The sequence below is a fragment of the Podarcis pityusensis genome, assembly GCF_964106645.2.
Source record: "Podarcis pityusensis genome assembly, chromosome: 5".
NCBI classification, from domain to species: Eukaryota; Metazoa; Chordata; class Lepidosauria; order Squamata; family Lacertidae; genus Podarcis; species Podarcis pityusensis.
The window spans coordinates 39,464,245-39,481,682 of NC_138032.1; the positions used below are offsets into that span (position 1 = coordinate 39,464,245).

Sequence of the window (17,438 nt, forward strand, 5' to 3'; positions counted from 1 at the left end):
TTTTTCATCAAATCCGTCCACTGTTGAGGCTTCTCTTCCTACTTTCATACTCGAATGACTTGATTTATTTACAATATATACTATTTTCCAACAAGAGCTTCTCCTAGAAGGAGAGCAATTAAATTATTCTCAAGCACATTCATGCAACACTTTCACCTGCGTCTTGTAGGCCTCAGTGGGCAGATGATAGCTGCAGCTTCTGCTTTCAGAACTCTCGGTGGAGCTGCTGGGGGACCAGAACTATAAGAAGTCCTCTCCCCAGCCCTCTTGTTGCTGTTGCTGCCTCCCTCGGCTTAAGATGTGCACAGGGGAATAGCCCCACTGCCTTGAAAGTGTTGCCAAGCACCTGGCCTAGGTAACACAAGGTGTTAATGTCCTTGATCCTTGGCAGCAATAACGTTCTTTAACAACCATTTGGAAATCTACTCTGCTGCAAAATGTGGTGCCTTGCTTCTTGCAGCAGGAGATATCTTGTACCAAAGTCACAGTATGCTTGTGGCTATCCGTCGTCTTCCAGGTATAGCATGCTCCTGTTACCCAATAAAGTTTTAAAAAATTCAATCCTACATGGCTTGAGAAAAGCTCGCAATGATCTGCCCAGAGACTTACAATTGGCTGTCTATATCATCTTGATGGTGTAATCTGCGCACCATGGGAGTGGGGTTTTTTGGGGGGGAAGTAGTGCCTAGAAAAAGATTGTTGTATGCCCAAAACTTTTCAACAATAATTACAATTTTAGCTAGGAACCTTCTGCTGCAAGCATATGAATGACTATCTTTTGATCTCTTAGCTAAAACTGCAGCTGCTTTTGGCTCCCATGGAGAATTCCAAATACTCATTTGGAGCCTTTCTTCACATATAGAAACATCAAGGGTGTGCATAAATACCAAGTCAAACCATTGGTTCTAGGATTTCAGATGGAAGTTTTAACTAGCCTTACCTTGAGATAACTGGGGATTAAACCTGGGAGCTTCTTTGCACAAAGCACAGTCTCCACTGCAAAAACTGCAGATGTGGCTGAATGCCTCACTCTATGGACGCTGCTCTGTTCCTTGTCTTCAGAGGCATGTGATGGCATTGGCACCACTTTCTCCACAGGTGGACTATGGAGCCAAACAGCCATGCTGTGGTTTATCCTATCTCACTCACCTTGGCCCCCTGTGATCTCCCCTTCGGAAATGCTGATTGGGGTGGGACTAGAGCAGGGGTCAGCAAACTGTTTCAGCAGGGGGGCGGTCCACTGTCCCTCAGACCTTGTGCGTAGGCTGGAGTATATTTTGGGGGGGAGGGATGAACGAATTCATATGCCCCACAAATAACCCAGAAATCCATTTTAAATAAAAGCACACATTCTACTCATGTAAAAACACGCTGATTCCCGGACTGTCTGCGAGCCAGATTTAGAAGGCTGCCAGATCCAGCCCCCGGGCCTTAGTTCCCCTACCCGTGGTAAAGAGAATAGGGGCAGAACTAGAATTAGTTGGTTCTGGCTCCATCTCCACTTGGTCTCTCAGCTTTTTGCTCTACCAGTTCCATGGGCCATGGAGAGGAAAAGGTGGTTAAACGAGTATGAAGTTTTTAAAGGGGGATTAAATTCCCCCCCCCCAAAAGTGGCCACAGAGTAATTGAAGTTGTGTACCCCTATTTTAGGTGACTATAAATAAGCCTTGTCCTTTTTTTAGCTTCATTCAGTAGGAAGAGTTCTAAGCAGTTAAGAGATAATAGCTAGGTATCAAAGTTTATAAATCCTGCCACTGACAGCAATGTTTCAAGGTGCTTTGAAGCCAGTGGTATGCTTGGGAGTTTGCATGAGTTTTCATTTCTGAACTTGTTCTCCCAGATTTAGCATGTAAAAAGTAAACAAACCCACCCACTGCTTGTAATTAATTGCTGCCAGCCATCCTGAATTACATTGGAGAACAATTAAGAGAAGTGTTTGGTTTCTAAAATAATTCTGGGAAGTCCATTGAAGTTTGGAAGGGTGGGGCAACCCACAGATCTTACTAGGAGTATCATAACCAGCAATCCTTAGCCACTTGCAGAAACGATTTGGAGAAGCAACTCTTATTTGTGGACCTAAGGATTTCTTCCCTATCAATCTGAAATAAAGGATCCCTTGGTTTGACTTAAAGATGGAAAATATTATGGGCTGCCAACCAGTCAACAATGTACTTGTTTGCCTAGTAGAGCCATGTTCCACCAGAAAACTGATATCAGGCTCTAAATGGACCATATAATCTGGGTTTCCCCAAATTTCTGCAAATCAAGATCCACTCACAATAATGCCAATCATGATCCAGTGGATTTCACGCTGGTTGCACCCATGACTTTGACCTGCTAGATTATATTAGGGCTGCATCCCTGATCACCCCAGATTCTCCCTTGCTCTAGGCCGACCCAAGGGGTTCTTGAATTTGGAATTTGGAAATTGACAAATGTAACTATATCTTCTGACATAACATGAATCTAAGGTTTATTTCTCAGGGTGGTTGTGTAATGGATTGTCGTCACCTCTGAATACATTGTACTGTGCTGTGTGTTTTTTTAAAGCACTAACATAGCCCCAACACTGAGCCTATAGAGCCCAACCCATGTCTTAATTGTTTTGAAAAGTACCTCCCATAATGCTTCCATTTTCCAGTCCTGTAAGTGCATGCAGATGGTGTAGGGTGGAGTGAAAATCTCTCAAGCATTTTCAGAAAACGAAGCAAGCCAAATAGACTTAATTGGAGATAGCTTCAGCTTCCCAGATCTATCAGAGGGTCATCACTGGGATTCTATTGGTTCACCAACAGGGTTCTTTGGTGGTGGTGGTTTTTTGCAACACCCCCAATCCATTTTCCACAGACTGAGCATATAAAAAGCACAAGGAATTACAGAAAACAGGTCCATGTGAAATACAGATACCAGATAACATCTCCTTTTGACAGGTGAGGCCAATAAGACCACCTTCCTCCTTTGTTTAGCAAAGACAGAGCAAACAAAACAAATCTAATCTGGATGTTCAGCAGTCATTGAAGAAGTGAAAGACAATGAGTAATAGAAAAGGAGTGATATAAATATGAGTTTCTTTTTACAAGCTATACTTGCAAATCTGAATTTCCACAGGCAGGTGGTCTTGAGAGTGAGGTTTCTAAAATAAGCCAGGATCTGACTGCTTACCCTACCCTGTACGGTCACTTCTACCCAAGATGCATGTTCCTTCACAGCATCTGCCATGACCCAAGCAAGTGTACATCAAAATTAAGGTATCTTTTAGTAAGGGTTAGCAGCTGCACCGTGACCAGAAATGGGCATGGAAGATGCATGCTTCTAACAATCCTGTAAATGTTACCCTCTCTCAGGATGTTCGGTTCTGATAACAAACCTTTAGGAGAAGGAGACCTGCGGAAATTACTTAAACTTTATCGCACAGAGATCTCCATGGCAGTCGACGATGTCTTCCCATTGCTCCACGGACTGGCAGATCATGACATTGTCACGGAAAAGATGTTCAAGGTGAGAGAAATAAGAACAATGATGAGATGATATATACTTCAAGTTTTCCTACTGACTACTAGAACAATCTCTTGTGGCATGCATATAATTTGTATAGAGGATAAGTTATATATACCTGCCCTTTTTTTGTTTGTGTACTGCTGAACTATGACTCCTTCCTGGCCTTCATTTCTTTTATTGTTCTCTGAAATTTTAATCTGGTGGTTTTATTTTGTTTCTCTGAACCCAGTTAGGGAGGTCAGGTAGAAAGAGAGAGGTTTTTATTTGCGGTTGATGCTGCTTGTATCATAGCACCAATTTGTAGTCATGAATCTCCGTGTACATCGTATATTATTTTATACACCAAAGATCATGGGTGTTGTATGAAAATCCTTGCAAATGGCACAAAATCCTAAGGGCTGTGAACAATCAGAGCAGACCAAATAAAAATTAATGAACATTACTAATTTAGTTTTGTTAATGTCAATGGGTCTACTCTAAGTAGCACTAGCATTGGCTACACTATTAAGCCTTGGGAAGCACTATTGTTTTGTAGACCTTCAAAGTGAGCAGTTCATGAGATGAGCAGTTCTGGAGTGCTTGTGTGATGGCCCATGTTTAATTCATTGGTTTCCCCTTTTTTCAGCATTACTGGCACTTCACAGTTGTTGTTCTTCAGTCTATAATATGTCCCCGGGACTTTACCTGCAGTGCCAGAATTTGAGACTCTTGCTGTAACTTCAGAGGACAGATTTGACTGCAGTGTACTTAAGCAATTTAGGGGAGCAGTTAAATCTACCAGTATTTGGAAAGTAGACTAGCCTTGCTTTTTCTTTCTCCCTGAAGGATACTCTCCATCTGAAGGAGAAGGATGGCTGCCACAAGGCCTTCCATGCCATGTTAACGTGGCTGTTGAGCCAGGACTCCTCTTCCATCCGGGACTTCTGGAGGGTTCTCTTCAAGGATTATAACCTGGAGAGATATTCCAAGCTCCAGTCCATTCAAAGCAGCTTTCCTAAAGGTATTTGCTGAAGTCATCATAGCCATGAAGAAATTGAAGATGAGTGAAATATAAGTGGAAATAGATTTAGAAACGCCTCTCTCATGTTTAAAAGCTGGGAATCGTTTATTTATTCACCTTTCTTGTTTAGCTTGTTTATTTTACTGCATAATATAATGTGTTTTCCTGCTCCAGGGACAATTTTCCCCCACCCTGAAGCACAATTTCTATAATCAGGCGAGAATCCCACAAAACAGACTTATGGATGGGTGTTTATTGTGGATCCATGCTCCTTATGCATACACATTTATTTGCAGTGTCCACATATCTTTGGCATCAAAATGGCAGCCTATATTCCCCACCGCATCATACCTTGTTTAATCTCCATTTACCCTTTATGGGGAAAATACAAGAATAAGGAAAAAAAGCTTGTTGCTAGCAACCCACTGTTGCCTCATTTACAATATTAAGCCCTGTCTAGATATGCCTCCAGTCTCAGAATTTGCTTTCTTTTCAGACCTGGATCTCAGTAGGTATTGCAGCAGGGCAAGGAAGCTCGCAAGCAGTCCTAAGGTATTGACTCAGCACAAATCCCAAGGGAAGAGGAAAGCGACAGATGAAAAAGATGCTTTGCACCCACCTCAACTTTCAGCAAAAGGCGACCCACTTCTTGGTATAGAACTATTTTCTGGGGTTTGCTGTCCTATTTGTGGATGCAAGAGTTGATATTAAACATGCCAAAGAGGATTAGGAATGGATTTCCTCCAGGAAGAAATAAGGATCTGGAATGAGAATTTTCAATTTCAAGAACATCAGCACAAGCCATTCTCTTTTTTGGTAGTATTTCACTACCTTGATTTGTTTTATTTAAGATATTGATATACGGTACCAGTTTTCAGGCGAGCTTTGCAAAGCAGTTTCCATGCAATGCTAACGAACTGAGCATCAGTTTAAATATATATTTTTAAAAAAACAGCCAAGGCAAGAACTTTCTGAAAACTAGATCTCCTTCTTCTCAGAGCTACAGCTCTCCTTCTCCTCAGTCAGGGTGGTGGTGGTTAGGGAGGGAGAGGCCACCTCAGCTGCAATACTAGGAGCTAGGCCCGGGGGCCGGATCCGACCCAATCGCCTTCTAAATCCGGCCTGCGGACAGTTCGGGAATCAGCATGTTTTTACATGAGTAGAATGTGTCCTTTTATTTAAAATGCATCTCTGAGTTATTTGTGGGGCCTGCCTGGTGTTTTTACATGAGTAGCATGTGTGTTTTTATTTAAAATGCATCTCTGGGTTATTTGTGGGGCATAGGAATTCGTTCATCCCCCCCCCCCAAAAAAATATATAGTCCAGCCCACCACATGGTCTGAGGAACAGTGGACCAGCCCCCTGCTGAAAAAGTTTGCTGACCCCTGTCCTAAACACATACTTGCTGTTTATTCGGGGCGGGGGGGGGGAGGCCTTGTTTTCAGTATTGTAATGCATGTCCTATAAATCAACAGGATCCCTTCCAAAGGCAAAATCTGTGAAGAAGTCAGAGAATGTTGAGACCCAGCATTATCCCCTTTCTCATGGCGGTATGTGCAGCACTTTGCCGTTCTTTGTATCTATCCAGCACTGACCTAACATGGTACCTTGACTTATTTCACTCAGAAGTGACCGAACACTGTTTCTTCTTATTTAGATTCTAGATCAGGGATGAGGATCCTGCGGCACTCCATATTTTGTTGGACTACATCTCCCATTATTGTGGCCTACTGGCCACACTGGCTGGGGCTGATGGGAGCTGGAGTCCCAACAATATCAGGAGAGGCAAAGGTTCGTCACCCTGTTCTATATCAAAACGAGGGCAATTAAGCTGATATAAAAATTTAGACTGTATGAATTCTGTGTCCCTGCTTTGATGAGATAAATCCAGTGTGATCTTCCATTTCCCAGGGGACACTAAGAAATGCATCAAAATTGGTGGTGAGTTTTATGCAGCAGACAAACTAGAAGAGAGGAACAAAGCTCAGGAACTGAAGCCCAGCGGGAAAGCTAAAGAATCCCAGGTCCGTAAATACATATGCCACACAATATACTTCTAATCCTTTCACATTTTCTCTGCCTCTTTTGCTTTGAAGTTACTAGCAAGCTTTGTGGGCCACAGAGTCCTACAGACCATAGTGCCGGGTGAGTGAATCATGGCTTTGGTTTTGCCAAGGGCAGACAACTGCCGGTTTCTGTTTATGCAGCACCTGCAGTCAGGTGCTTCACAATTACTTCTGCGTGCAATTACCAACCTCTCTATTAAGGGGCAAACCCGGCAGCTTCGGCTCATGGCAAGCGAGTCACATGACCCACCCACCCACCTCACTCAGGGAATTCACTGGTAGAACAGAACACGCAGTTGCGTAAGTGAAGCCTTAGTCTCGTACTGCACCTGAGAGTCAGACAGAAATGAGGAGGGCTGGGATCCTGCACTTTTAATAGCTGCTTAGAAGAGGGAATTGCAACAAGAGTAGTAGGTTAAATGGTAGCTACAACTTCTTCTGCACAACTACTAAAGATTCAGGAGTCCTATTCAACTGAACACCCCAACCAACACCCTTCCTTCAGGTGTGGCTTGTGCCTCTTTGCCTCACAACTCAGCTTGACCCTTTTACCTGCGGGGAAGCTTGTGTGAGTTTTCCGCACATTCCAGTCAAAGTTCAAAGGCTACGGAGGAGAAATTTATAGCTGATCCAGTGTTGTTAGGTTCTGGATCAGCTGTGTTTTAATGTATGTCTGTTGCAAAGCCTTTATGGCGCTATTTTATTGTTTTTATGTTGTTTATGTGTACTGCTTAGAGATTTTTAAAATATTAAGTTGTTTAGAAAAGCTTTTAAATAATAAATGAACTTGTGCGTTATCACCACAGCTGCTGCAAAAGGCAGCATCAGAGAGAACAACATTAATTAATATCTTTACTGCAAGACCAATGGATGACCCATACCTGTCAGTTTTCTTAAGGAGACAGAAGAACATCTCCAGTGGCATTGGGGAGGAGCTGGAGAGGAGCATCATTTTAGCTTTTCAAAGTACAAACACACTGAAGCACCAACATTATGCATTGTGACCCTCATCTAGTGCAGCCTTTTCCAACCTGGTGCCTCCTTAAAGATGTTTGTGACTACAATTCCCATCAGCCCCTGCTGCATCTGGAGTGCACCAGGTTAGGGAAGGCTGGTCTGGGACAGTCCTACTTGGAATAACTGCTATGATCAGTGGAGTGGATTTACTCCTTGGTTCATAATTCTTCTCTTGATTTTCAGAATGGAGATCAAAAAGCAAACTTGCAGAATAGGTGCCCTGCCATCCCTTTCCACACTGTGGATCCAGCCCCCCAGCAGGTAACAAAAAGAATGTCATTTTCCTTTCCCTGTGCTAAAGGTATGTCAGCTTCCCTCGGTCAGTTCTCTTCATATATGGCTATGTTTTTTGCAGAGGGGGTTTCTCCTGTTCTTCATATATTTCCACCTCTTCGTATAGTGGGATTTCTTGTTTTTTTGTGTTTTTTTAGTAACATGGAAAACAGTTCACACAACGTTGTTTTATTTTGTTATTCATCATATTTGTATTCTACCCTTCCTGGAAAGGAATTCAGGTGGTTTACGTAGGATTATTTATCCTACTTTATCTTCACCAGAGCCCTGTGAGGTAGGTTGGACAGAGAGATAAAAGGTGACTTTTCCTAAAGTCTCCCAGTTAGCTTTGTGGCCAAGTAGGGATTTGAACTCAGGTCTTCCCAGTCCAACTCAAGTGTGCTATCCACTCAAACACTTTTTTAGCGTGCCAATAGAAGCAGGTGGAGGGTCCACCCTTATGGGATTTAGAACTCATGGGCTGGGTATTGTCAGGAAGGGGAAAACCCTGAGATTAAACATAATCAAATGTGCACGTGCACACATATGAAATGGGACAGATTTGCAGGTATTTTTAGCATCCGTATTTTCAGCATTATGCTAAATTTAAAGAGAGAGAGGAAAAAAGAAAATGTGGAAGGAGGGTAGTTGGACAGTTTGTCTGTTCAAACAGGTTGAAGGCATAAGCAACTTTTAAGAAGAGATGCCTTGTGCTTTTATGCTGCAGGTGTATTTCCCAAGTAGCCACTCCACATATAAGCAGTCAGCACTGTAGCTTTTGGAAAATCCATCTGGAAACCTGCAAAGGAGGCAGCCCATCGTAACTCCCCGGTGCCTCACCTCATGGGATTACAGGCACACTTCCCCATGTGGTTACTGCAGGCAAACATTACGATGTTTGTTGTGAGATGCACACAGTGGCACCTGGAAACACATCTGCCAGAGAAAATGTGAAATGGTCTTCCCTTTTTTAAATGTAAAAGCCACAGAAATTGGACTCCAATGAAGACTGGACGGAGTGAGAGTCGCAGACTGTGCAAGCCCCTTGCTGCAGTACAGTCAGGTCACATCCATGCCGTATATTTAAAGCACATTGTTTTCCCCTAGAGAATCCTGAGGAATGTAGTTTAAGGTTGCTGGATATTGTAGCTCTGTGAGGGGTAAACTACAGTTCCCAGGATTCCTTGGGAGAAGCCTTGTGTTTTAAATGTATGGTGTCGATGTCACCACATTCACAAATCATTCCTAAAACAGGAGCAGATAGAAGCACACTGAAGCCAGTCTTTTGGCCTGAAAACTAGTGTTTCTTTATAGAGAAGATGGGCTGAGCATCACAACTGTCCTAGACAGAGGCACATCTGACACAGGCATGTTGAGTGCTACCTTTTGCCTTGCATTTCTTTTCTTTTTTTATTGATACAGCAAGAAAAAAGAAAAAACACAAATACCAAATTACACACAGGAATAACCATAGACACATAATTTTAACAAACAATAAAACATATATTGGTCTTAACACTAAAGACCCAACCTCCCATCTATTCCATATTTCAATTTCATATTACTTATTGCCAATACACACTTTTATCATAATTAAACTTTTTCTTAATATATATCTAATTTCTTATATCTACCTTATAACTATTACTGAAGTTCCTCGAATGCTGCAACAGAATTTAAACTACTATATTAATTTTTCAAATATTCTTTGAAAACCTCCCATTTCGAAACAAATTCCTGTTTTGATTTATTCTTTATTTTTTCTGATAGACCGTCTAATTCGGCATATTCTGTCAGCTTTCAGATCCAATCTTGTATGGAGGGGATTTCATTACTCTTCCATTTTGCCCCAATCAGAACTCTTGCTGCCGCCGTCGCATATAAAAATATACCCTTCCTCTTTTCCCTTTGCCTTGCATTTCTGATGCTCTTAAGCAGAAAATGAATCTCCACCAAGCCACATAATTCATTATGTCTTGAAAGTTTCACCCCACTTGGGAAGTCCCAGGTTTCCTCAGCTTCTTAGACTGGTGCCAGATTCACCCATGGGACAAGGTTTCACCATGAGAATCATTTCTCCTTGGCAGAGCTTAGTGCCGCTCCTGCCAGTATGGAATTCCCAAAATATTTCACAGTTAAAGGCTGTTGCACAGCAAGGAACACCTTGCACATCAAAGCCAGTATTGGTCCTCACTTTCCCCTGCTCAGTTGGGTTTTGCTTCTGAAGCCATCTCTCTTAATAAGGGCAAATTAGCAAAACTTGCAGAGGCTCAGTTACAATGTCCATTGCATGCCCTCTGTGCCTCCCACCAAGGCTCTCAAGTTTTGGAAAAGCAGTATTTGAAGAAAGAAGCAAAGGGCAAAGGACAGAACAAGCCCTGTTTCCTACAGGAAGCGGCACTGTACTTTATTACTGTCAAGCATTCCTGCTGCATCAGACTCTGCTGCAGAAATGACCAAAGTTCTGACGCTATTTTCTTGGGTGTTCTATCTCAAAGCAGAGTTCAATAAAAGAGCCAGAGCAAGGGCAAACCTTCCTTTAAGTCCGCCTGCTTCATGTATTTCCAGTGTTACAATTAAATCACCCATTTCTAGGGATCTTGCCTGCCAGAAAGAGCTCTCTGCTCCAACTCCCTGTTGCCCTGAGACTGCAGAGCTGTAAGGCAGCCTTTCTAAACCTGTGGGTCAGCAGATGTTGTTGAACTACAACTCCCATCACCCCTAGCTAGCAAGGCCAGAGCTCAGGGATTATGGGAGTTGTAGTCCAACAACATCTGGGGACCCACAGGTTGAGAACTGCTGCCAGTGCAAGGGAAGTGGGACTAGAGCGGCTGGGTTGTGGTTGTGGATGTGTGCACTTGAGATTATGTAACTTCATAAATTGTTGCCTGGACTTTCTTGCATTCCTCTTCCCTCCCCATTCCTTTTTCCTTTTGTGTTGTGTCCAATCCTGGAGTTTCAAAATCACTTTTTTTATTTAAAAAAATCTGTGTAGAGCATTTAATCAATTTTATGCACTTTAAGTGTTGGTGATGAAAGTAGCAGAGGCTGGTGATCTGGATAGGTGGCTGTAGGTATGCTGCTCCCTAGCCATGTAGAGACAATCCGTCTGAAAATGGAGTCTTTATTCTATTTCAATCCTTCCAAATTTTGCTGGGCCAGAAGAACGATGACGAATGTGCCGTCTGCAGGGATGGTGGGGAGCTGATCTGCTGTGATGGATGCCCCAAGGCCTTTCATCTCACCTGCCTGGTGCCACCACTGACAGAGATTCCCAGGTAATGACAGTTCTGCTGGTATTTCCATAGCCCTCTGGAATCACATCAAGATCTGGGCGCAGAACGGGTTTTATTTTGATTATAAGCCACTTTAAATGCTTGCTTGCTAGAAATCCAGGATATAATGACTTGAAACAAGTATCCGGACCATGATCATACAGTTTTTACAGCTGATCTTCCTTGTGCATGTTCAGAGGGCATATTGGCCTAACCCCAACCACAGTTCTCACGGCAGATGAGGATGATTCCTGGACTTGCGCAGAGCCTCTTCTCTTCTAGGAATAGGGAGTGGCCTAGGGGGAAAAGGCACCCATCCTTTTATTATCTCAATATGTTTCCTATGTGCAATTTGTTTATGTCTTCCTGCCCTCACTTGCAATAGTGTGTCTGAGACTGGTGGTAGCACTCTGATACGCCATTTCCCATTGGGTGGGTGGGGGACTGTTTTTGTTTACATTTGCTTAACTTGTTTCATCCATTTCTTCCTCTCTTTTTCTACTTGCTGTTCACAATCATGCTCCTGTCTTTTTCCCTTCGGGACACTGAGCAGCGGGACATGGAGGTGCGATTCCTGCTCCTCCGGGCAATCGAAACAATATAGGAACAATGGAGAAGAGAACAGCAGGAATGCACTTTCCCAAACACAGGTATAATTATGATCCTCGATTTCTCTGTGTCTCTTCCTGATCCTCTCTTTTCCTCTGCCTTGCGGGAAAATGTCCTACATGAAGCAACTCTAAGAAACTGCTCTTTTGCTCTTGTCTCCTTCAACAGCTGTTTATGGTCTTTTTGTGCACATTTATTGCAGTCCACTTTTCCTTTGTGAGAAAAGGGAGAATAAATGGCCCGGACCTTTGGAATGCAATAATCTTTAATATGAACAAAATTGCAGTCTCTGAAGGTGTTTTAAGACCTTCACATGACCACCACCCGAAAACCCAGCTGAAATATAAATTATATCCTGCAGTGACCCCTTGTGGCTGTTTTCCATTACTGCTGAGTGACATTTCTCTCTTTAATTTTTTTTTTAATAATTCATTTGTAGGACAATCTATCAGATTTATTATTGCAATAGAAGTAAAATGGTAAAAATGAAGTTCAGTGTGTTCATTATTACACTTAGTCACTTTTTTAAATACAAAAGGCAAACTCAAATCTTCTCATGAAAGTGATGTGATATATTCTATCAATATAATATATTTATTTTGCACACCTGCTTAGGGAGCTGTATATGTCCAGAGGACAATGGAAGATGGGAGGAGGGTACTCATCAAGGAACCTGTGTGTGCCTCCCTCAGGCAGCCTTTGCCCTCTGTGACCCCAGTGTCTGGGGTGGCACCGCCAACAGCTCAGAATGTGGGAACAGAGAAACAGCTGGTCAGTATCTCACCTCCCGTGGAACTTTCCACCATTCACTGGGCTTAGCCATTTCAAATGCTTTAAATAAGAACAGTGGGCTGCAAAACATTTTGTTGCCTTATTTCTCCTACCCCACCCTACGCTTGAACTGGTAGTCTTGGCGGAGTCTATCAGGTCTCAAATTAAGTATTTGCTTGATCCTAACATTGCTGTGATGAAACTATACTTTGCTTAGTTCATTTTTCTGCGGCCCTGAAAAATCTTACAATGGCCCCAATGGAAGTGGTAAGTTAGAAATCAAAGCAATTGCAGTGGACCAGACAAGCATAAGACGGGATGGTCACATGCAGCGCATGGTAGCTCTGAAGGAGAAAAAGAGGACCATGTTTTGCTAGAAACCTGACTCCAAATTCTTTCTTTTTTTCCCCTTTACAGAAGCTGACCATTGGGGAGAAGTGTGGTGTATGCAGGAAAGAAGGAGACCTGATCTACTGCAATAAGTGTTTCCGGGCTTTCCACTGGCCCTGCCATTTTCCTGCCCATGCAGATCAAATCAGGTGACATTTACATCCAAGAATTAAGCCATCCATAGCTCCCCAGACTTTATCGTTCTTGTTTGTGAGAGCGTGTCCAGATGGTGGCTTACTAAGCCTGGTTTAATGTCATAGTAAAGGTAAAGGGACCCCTGACCATTAGGTCCAGTTGTGGCCGACTCTGGGGTTGCGGCGCTCATCTCGCTTTACTGGCCAAGGGAGCCGGCGTACAGCTTCCGGGTCATGTGGCCAACATGACTAAGCCGCTTCTGGCGAACCAGAGCAGTGCACGGAAACACTGTTTACCTTCCCGCTGGAGCAGTACCTATTTATCTACTTGCACTTTGACGTGCTTTCGAACTGCTGGGTTGGCAGAAGCAGGGACCGAGCAACGGGAGCTCACCCCGTCGCGGGGATTCAAACCACCGACCTTCTGATCGGCAAGTCCTAGGCTCTGTGGTTTAATCCACAGCGCCACCCATGTCCCAATGTCATAGTACCAGATCAGAAATGCAGGACAGGCACCACAAGATGGGAGTTTTGTTTATGTAAGTGCTGCTCTTCTGAATAGTGCTACCCTGTAACAGGATGAACACGGAGAGTGGCCTATTTGTTTGAACAGGTGTCAGGTGTGCCAGAATGGTGATTCTTACTTGGGGGGACGGGACACTTTACCTGAAGCCATCACCTAAGTCCTTCACAGATAGATGTTCTAGTATTTTACTCAAAGCAACATCTTGATCTCAAAGTAGACAAAATCCAGTGTTTTCTAAACGAATCCATGCATTTTACGACGTTTATATCCTGGAGTGTCCAGTGTGGACTTCAACTAGCTACTCTCCAACAAAAGGTGATGTTGAAGTCCTTATATTACTTTTTAAATAGGCTCTCTCTGCTAGCAAATCTGAATCATAAAAGTGGAAGCTGGACCTGGCTGCATAATGAGCTTAATGTTAGCAAAACTGATGTCTCATGGCTCACTCATACAGTTGGACGGTCAACATCAGTTTTCAATTGTACGAATCAGCCTTGAGTTTTACCAGGCAATATTGCGTGGCTTCTCCTTCCTCTCCTCTTGGGGCTTTATTCTCACTGCAGAGTAGTTGAGTAGCTAAGCTTGTGCCTGGCCTGGCCTGTACCAGTACAGGTGGGGGCTCACATGATTGAGTATCTCAACCTCCATACAAAAAAGAATCCATGCATATGAAAAACTAGGTTTCAGGAAGAAAGGTTCTAGCCTAACTTTCTTCCTGACATCTCGTTTTCTATGTGGGTGTAATGTTTTGTATGGAAGAGCATTCAACCAAGTCTCCTCTTCGACCTGAAGTAGTCCAGTCCAGCTTTAACCCGTTATCTGTGCTTTCTGAAATATAGGTTTGTGACTTCAAAGGGTAAGATCCTTTGTGTGTTTTGTTCTAGTGGAATCTTAATGTGCAAATCCTGCACTAGCAACCATCCCATGACCATCAGCTTGGATGGAGCTACAAACTCAAATACCCCAACACTACGAGCGGTAAAGGTCTGGATTTTCCAAAATCTTTTCAACTTTATAGTAGCTAGTGGGTTTAATCTTTGCAGCTCCCCTGTGGAGGTTCATTAGGATGAGAGATAACTGGTTGTGTGGAGACTTGAACTTGGGTCTTCCCAGTCAAAGTCCAACAATCAGACGTACACTATACGGGTTCTCGTTGTTAATGTTAATACTTGTTAATTTTCTATAACATCAGTATGTTAATAATACAGTGGAAGGAAGGAGAAACAAGCAGGAAGGGGCTGTGAATGTGAGCAAATAGTTACATTCAAAAAACTTAGTTACCCTCAATAGATGAGGATTAAAAATTGCCAAAGGAAGAAGAAAGGGAGAAAGGATCAAGGAAACTGCAGTATACATGAGTTGAATTTGATATTGTTGGTATTTATCTCATGGTATTTCTCCTTTGAATATAATGATGAAGACAGCAAAAGAAAAAGAAAGTTCTTAGCTTTGTCCTTCAGTTGCAAATTGAACATCACTTGCTTCTAACTTTGCAACTGAAATGATTAAAGTATGTAAAATCCATCCATCTTTCACTTTATTTTCAAGAAGTGCTCCATGGATGACGGAGCCATTTTTAGGGACAACACTGGGAGTCAGTTACCATCAAACCAACCCCCTCCCCTGCAAAAGAAAGCTGCATCTGGGCTCAGTATACATGAAGGAGCGTCTCCACCCCCATCGTTCTGCCTGGACACTGAGGTCCAGCTCCGAGGGCCTTCTGGCGGTTCCCTTGCTGCGAGAAGCCAAGTTACAGGGAACCAGGCAGAGGGCCTTCTCAGTAGTGGCACCCGCCCTGTGGAACACCCTCCCACCAGATGTCAAAGAGAAAAACAACTACCGGACTTTTAGAAGACATCTGAAGGCAGCCCTGTTCAGGGAAGCTTTTAATGTTTAGCAGGCTATTGTATTTTTATATGTTGTTGGAAGCTGCCCAGAGTGGCTGGGGAAACCCAGCCAGATGGGCAGGGTATAAATTTATTATTATTATTATTATTATTCAGTCTTCACCCTGATTGTAGGCTACATACATCCTGCAGAAAGGATTTCCTTTTTCCTAGTTGGCTAGGTTACTCAGCATTTATATAATGGAGAATTACTAAGGCTGCAATTCAATAAATGGGTAAATCCCATTGAACAAATTGAGTCTTACCCTATGTCTATGCATAGGATTGCACTGTGAGATGAGATTTTCAATCCTAGGTGGTGGAGGAATCTGCTGGGACTGAACCCCTTCTGAACAAGGATGATCTGGACTCTCTCTTAGGGGAGGTAATGGAAAACAAATCTTCTTGTGCTATAATTTGTCCAGTGCTGAACAGGTCTGTGGATTCTGGAATTGTCCATCGCAATGCTTGGGATAATTCAGAAGATTTTAGGTCTCCCTTGATATTAATTTGTTCTTAATTTCAAAACTTTGCACTTTCAAGTTACAAGTAGTTGTAACTTGAGAGCACTTTCATCACATCCAGTAACACAGCAGAAACTCCTCCGGGCTGCTAGAAAGGATGGCTAATCAGTTATGCCTATTGGACCTGTGCAGTCTGTGTACTTCAAAACAGGAGAGCAGCTCTATATTTGTCTACTGCCTGCATTTTGCTCCTATGAATTGCTACTCTTATTTCAGTACTGTTGACCTGGTGAACAAATAGAAATGCCTCTTTTCTCTCTAATCCTACAGAATACCTTTGATGGGATCTTGCACTGGGCATTCCAGAGTGTGCCTCGTCCACTGTCAGACACTCAAGGATTTTTCTCATAGGACTCTGGATTTGGCACCGTTTTGCTATTGTGTCAAACATGTTCCTATTGTCTCTTGCTGAAACACTGGCACCCAAAACTACTTGCTTTCATGTAGTCTATATTACCGCAATGATAGTTCTGTTAAATTGATACTTCTCTGCTCATCTCCAATTGAGAGAATTGATATTTTCAGTCTGTACCTGAGTAGATTATCATAATCACCCTTCAAATAATTGAGTGATGGGGTAGTAATTGAATTGTAGGATATATTTTTTCCCCACAGATTTTTTTGATGTGGGTTTCAAAAGCAAAGTCCCTCTGAACATTCTTCCTGGACAAGTTCCATGCTTCCTTTGTCAATGAGATTACTTTGTGCCATTCCTATAGTGTGCTACAGCCTAGATTTAACCAGAAGCTTTTCCCTATCACTCTGCAAATTAAATTATCAGACACTTTTGAGGTTCTACAGGAGCCATTGCTATGGTTCCAGTTCTCAGGCAGCATGAAGAGGAAACTATGTAAAAACCATGTAACAAGCAGTCAAAGTACAGCAGAATTTCCCAGATGCTCTGAAATGTGGGGACTCCAAGCTACCTAACGGGACATTATAGAACCAAAAGTATTCAAGAGGGCAGGGACTCAAACTGCCGTCAGCGCCAGCCAGCATGGCCAATTGTAAGGGATGATGGGGACTGTTGTCCTACAATACCCAGAAACCCACAGGTTACCAGCCATGTCTGGTATATAAGAAATCTCCTTCAGGCTTAAAAGTTTATAACAACTGATGAGTTTACTAATATGAGTTAATATGTGTTGCTTATGATTATGTGATATTGTAGGTGTTTGTGGACTGCTCTTGAGTGAGTCTGCTTGTCCCTTATAGCTTGTCTCTCACAGCTACTAATGGCAGAGCACCTTGCAGCAATTCATGTCATATGCTGAGTTAAAACATTAAAGGTGTCGTGGCTGCTCCTAAATGATAAAATTGTTCTCCTGGAAGCTTTCCCAAAGTCAACTTGAAACAGTAAGAACCATTTGGGCTGCATTTGGAGGGTAAGGCGAAACTAGCAAATATTTTATTGCTTTCTAGTGCATGAATATCATGGACATTTTATTTTAATATTGTTGTTTTTAACT

The 17,438-nt window shown here is 42.7% G+C and overlaps 1 protein-coding gene across 5 annotated transcripts; it reads left to right on the forward strand.

Annotated features, from left to right (window-relative positions):
- Nucleotides 1-1,366: 1,366 nt before the first annotated feature.
- Nucleotides 1,367-17,190, forward strand: AIRE (autoimmune regulator). Of its 5 annotated transcripts, none has more exons than XM_081005843.1 (13): nt 1,377-3,498; nt 4,324-4,498; nt 4,995-5,150; nt 5,974-6,048; nt 6,410-6,522; nt 7,765-7,842; nt 11,017-11,132; nt 11,683-11,779; nt 12,354-12,509; nt 12,927-13,048; nt 14,444-14,537; nt 15,762-15,830; nt 16,240-17,190. In XM_081005843.1, the coding sequence occupies exons 1-13, from the start codon at nt 3,328-3,330 to the stop codon at nt 16,318-16,320; spliced, it is 1,503 nt and encodes a 500-aa protein (XP_080861969.1). In that variant the 5' UTR covers nt 1,377-3,327; the 3' UTR covers nt 16,321-17,190. The 5 variants fall into 5 exon arrangements, with proteins under 5 accessions (XP_080861967.1, XP_080861966.1, XP_080861965.1 ...); XM_081005842.1 differs by having other exon boundaries at nt 1,382-3,498; nt 14,444-14,543; XM_081005841.1 differs by having other exon boundaries at nt 1,367-3,498; nt 15,762-17,190.
- The last annotated feature ends 248 nt before the right edge of the window (nt 17,191-17,438 follow it).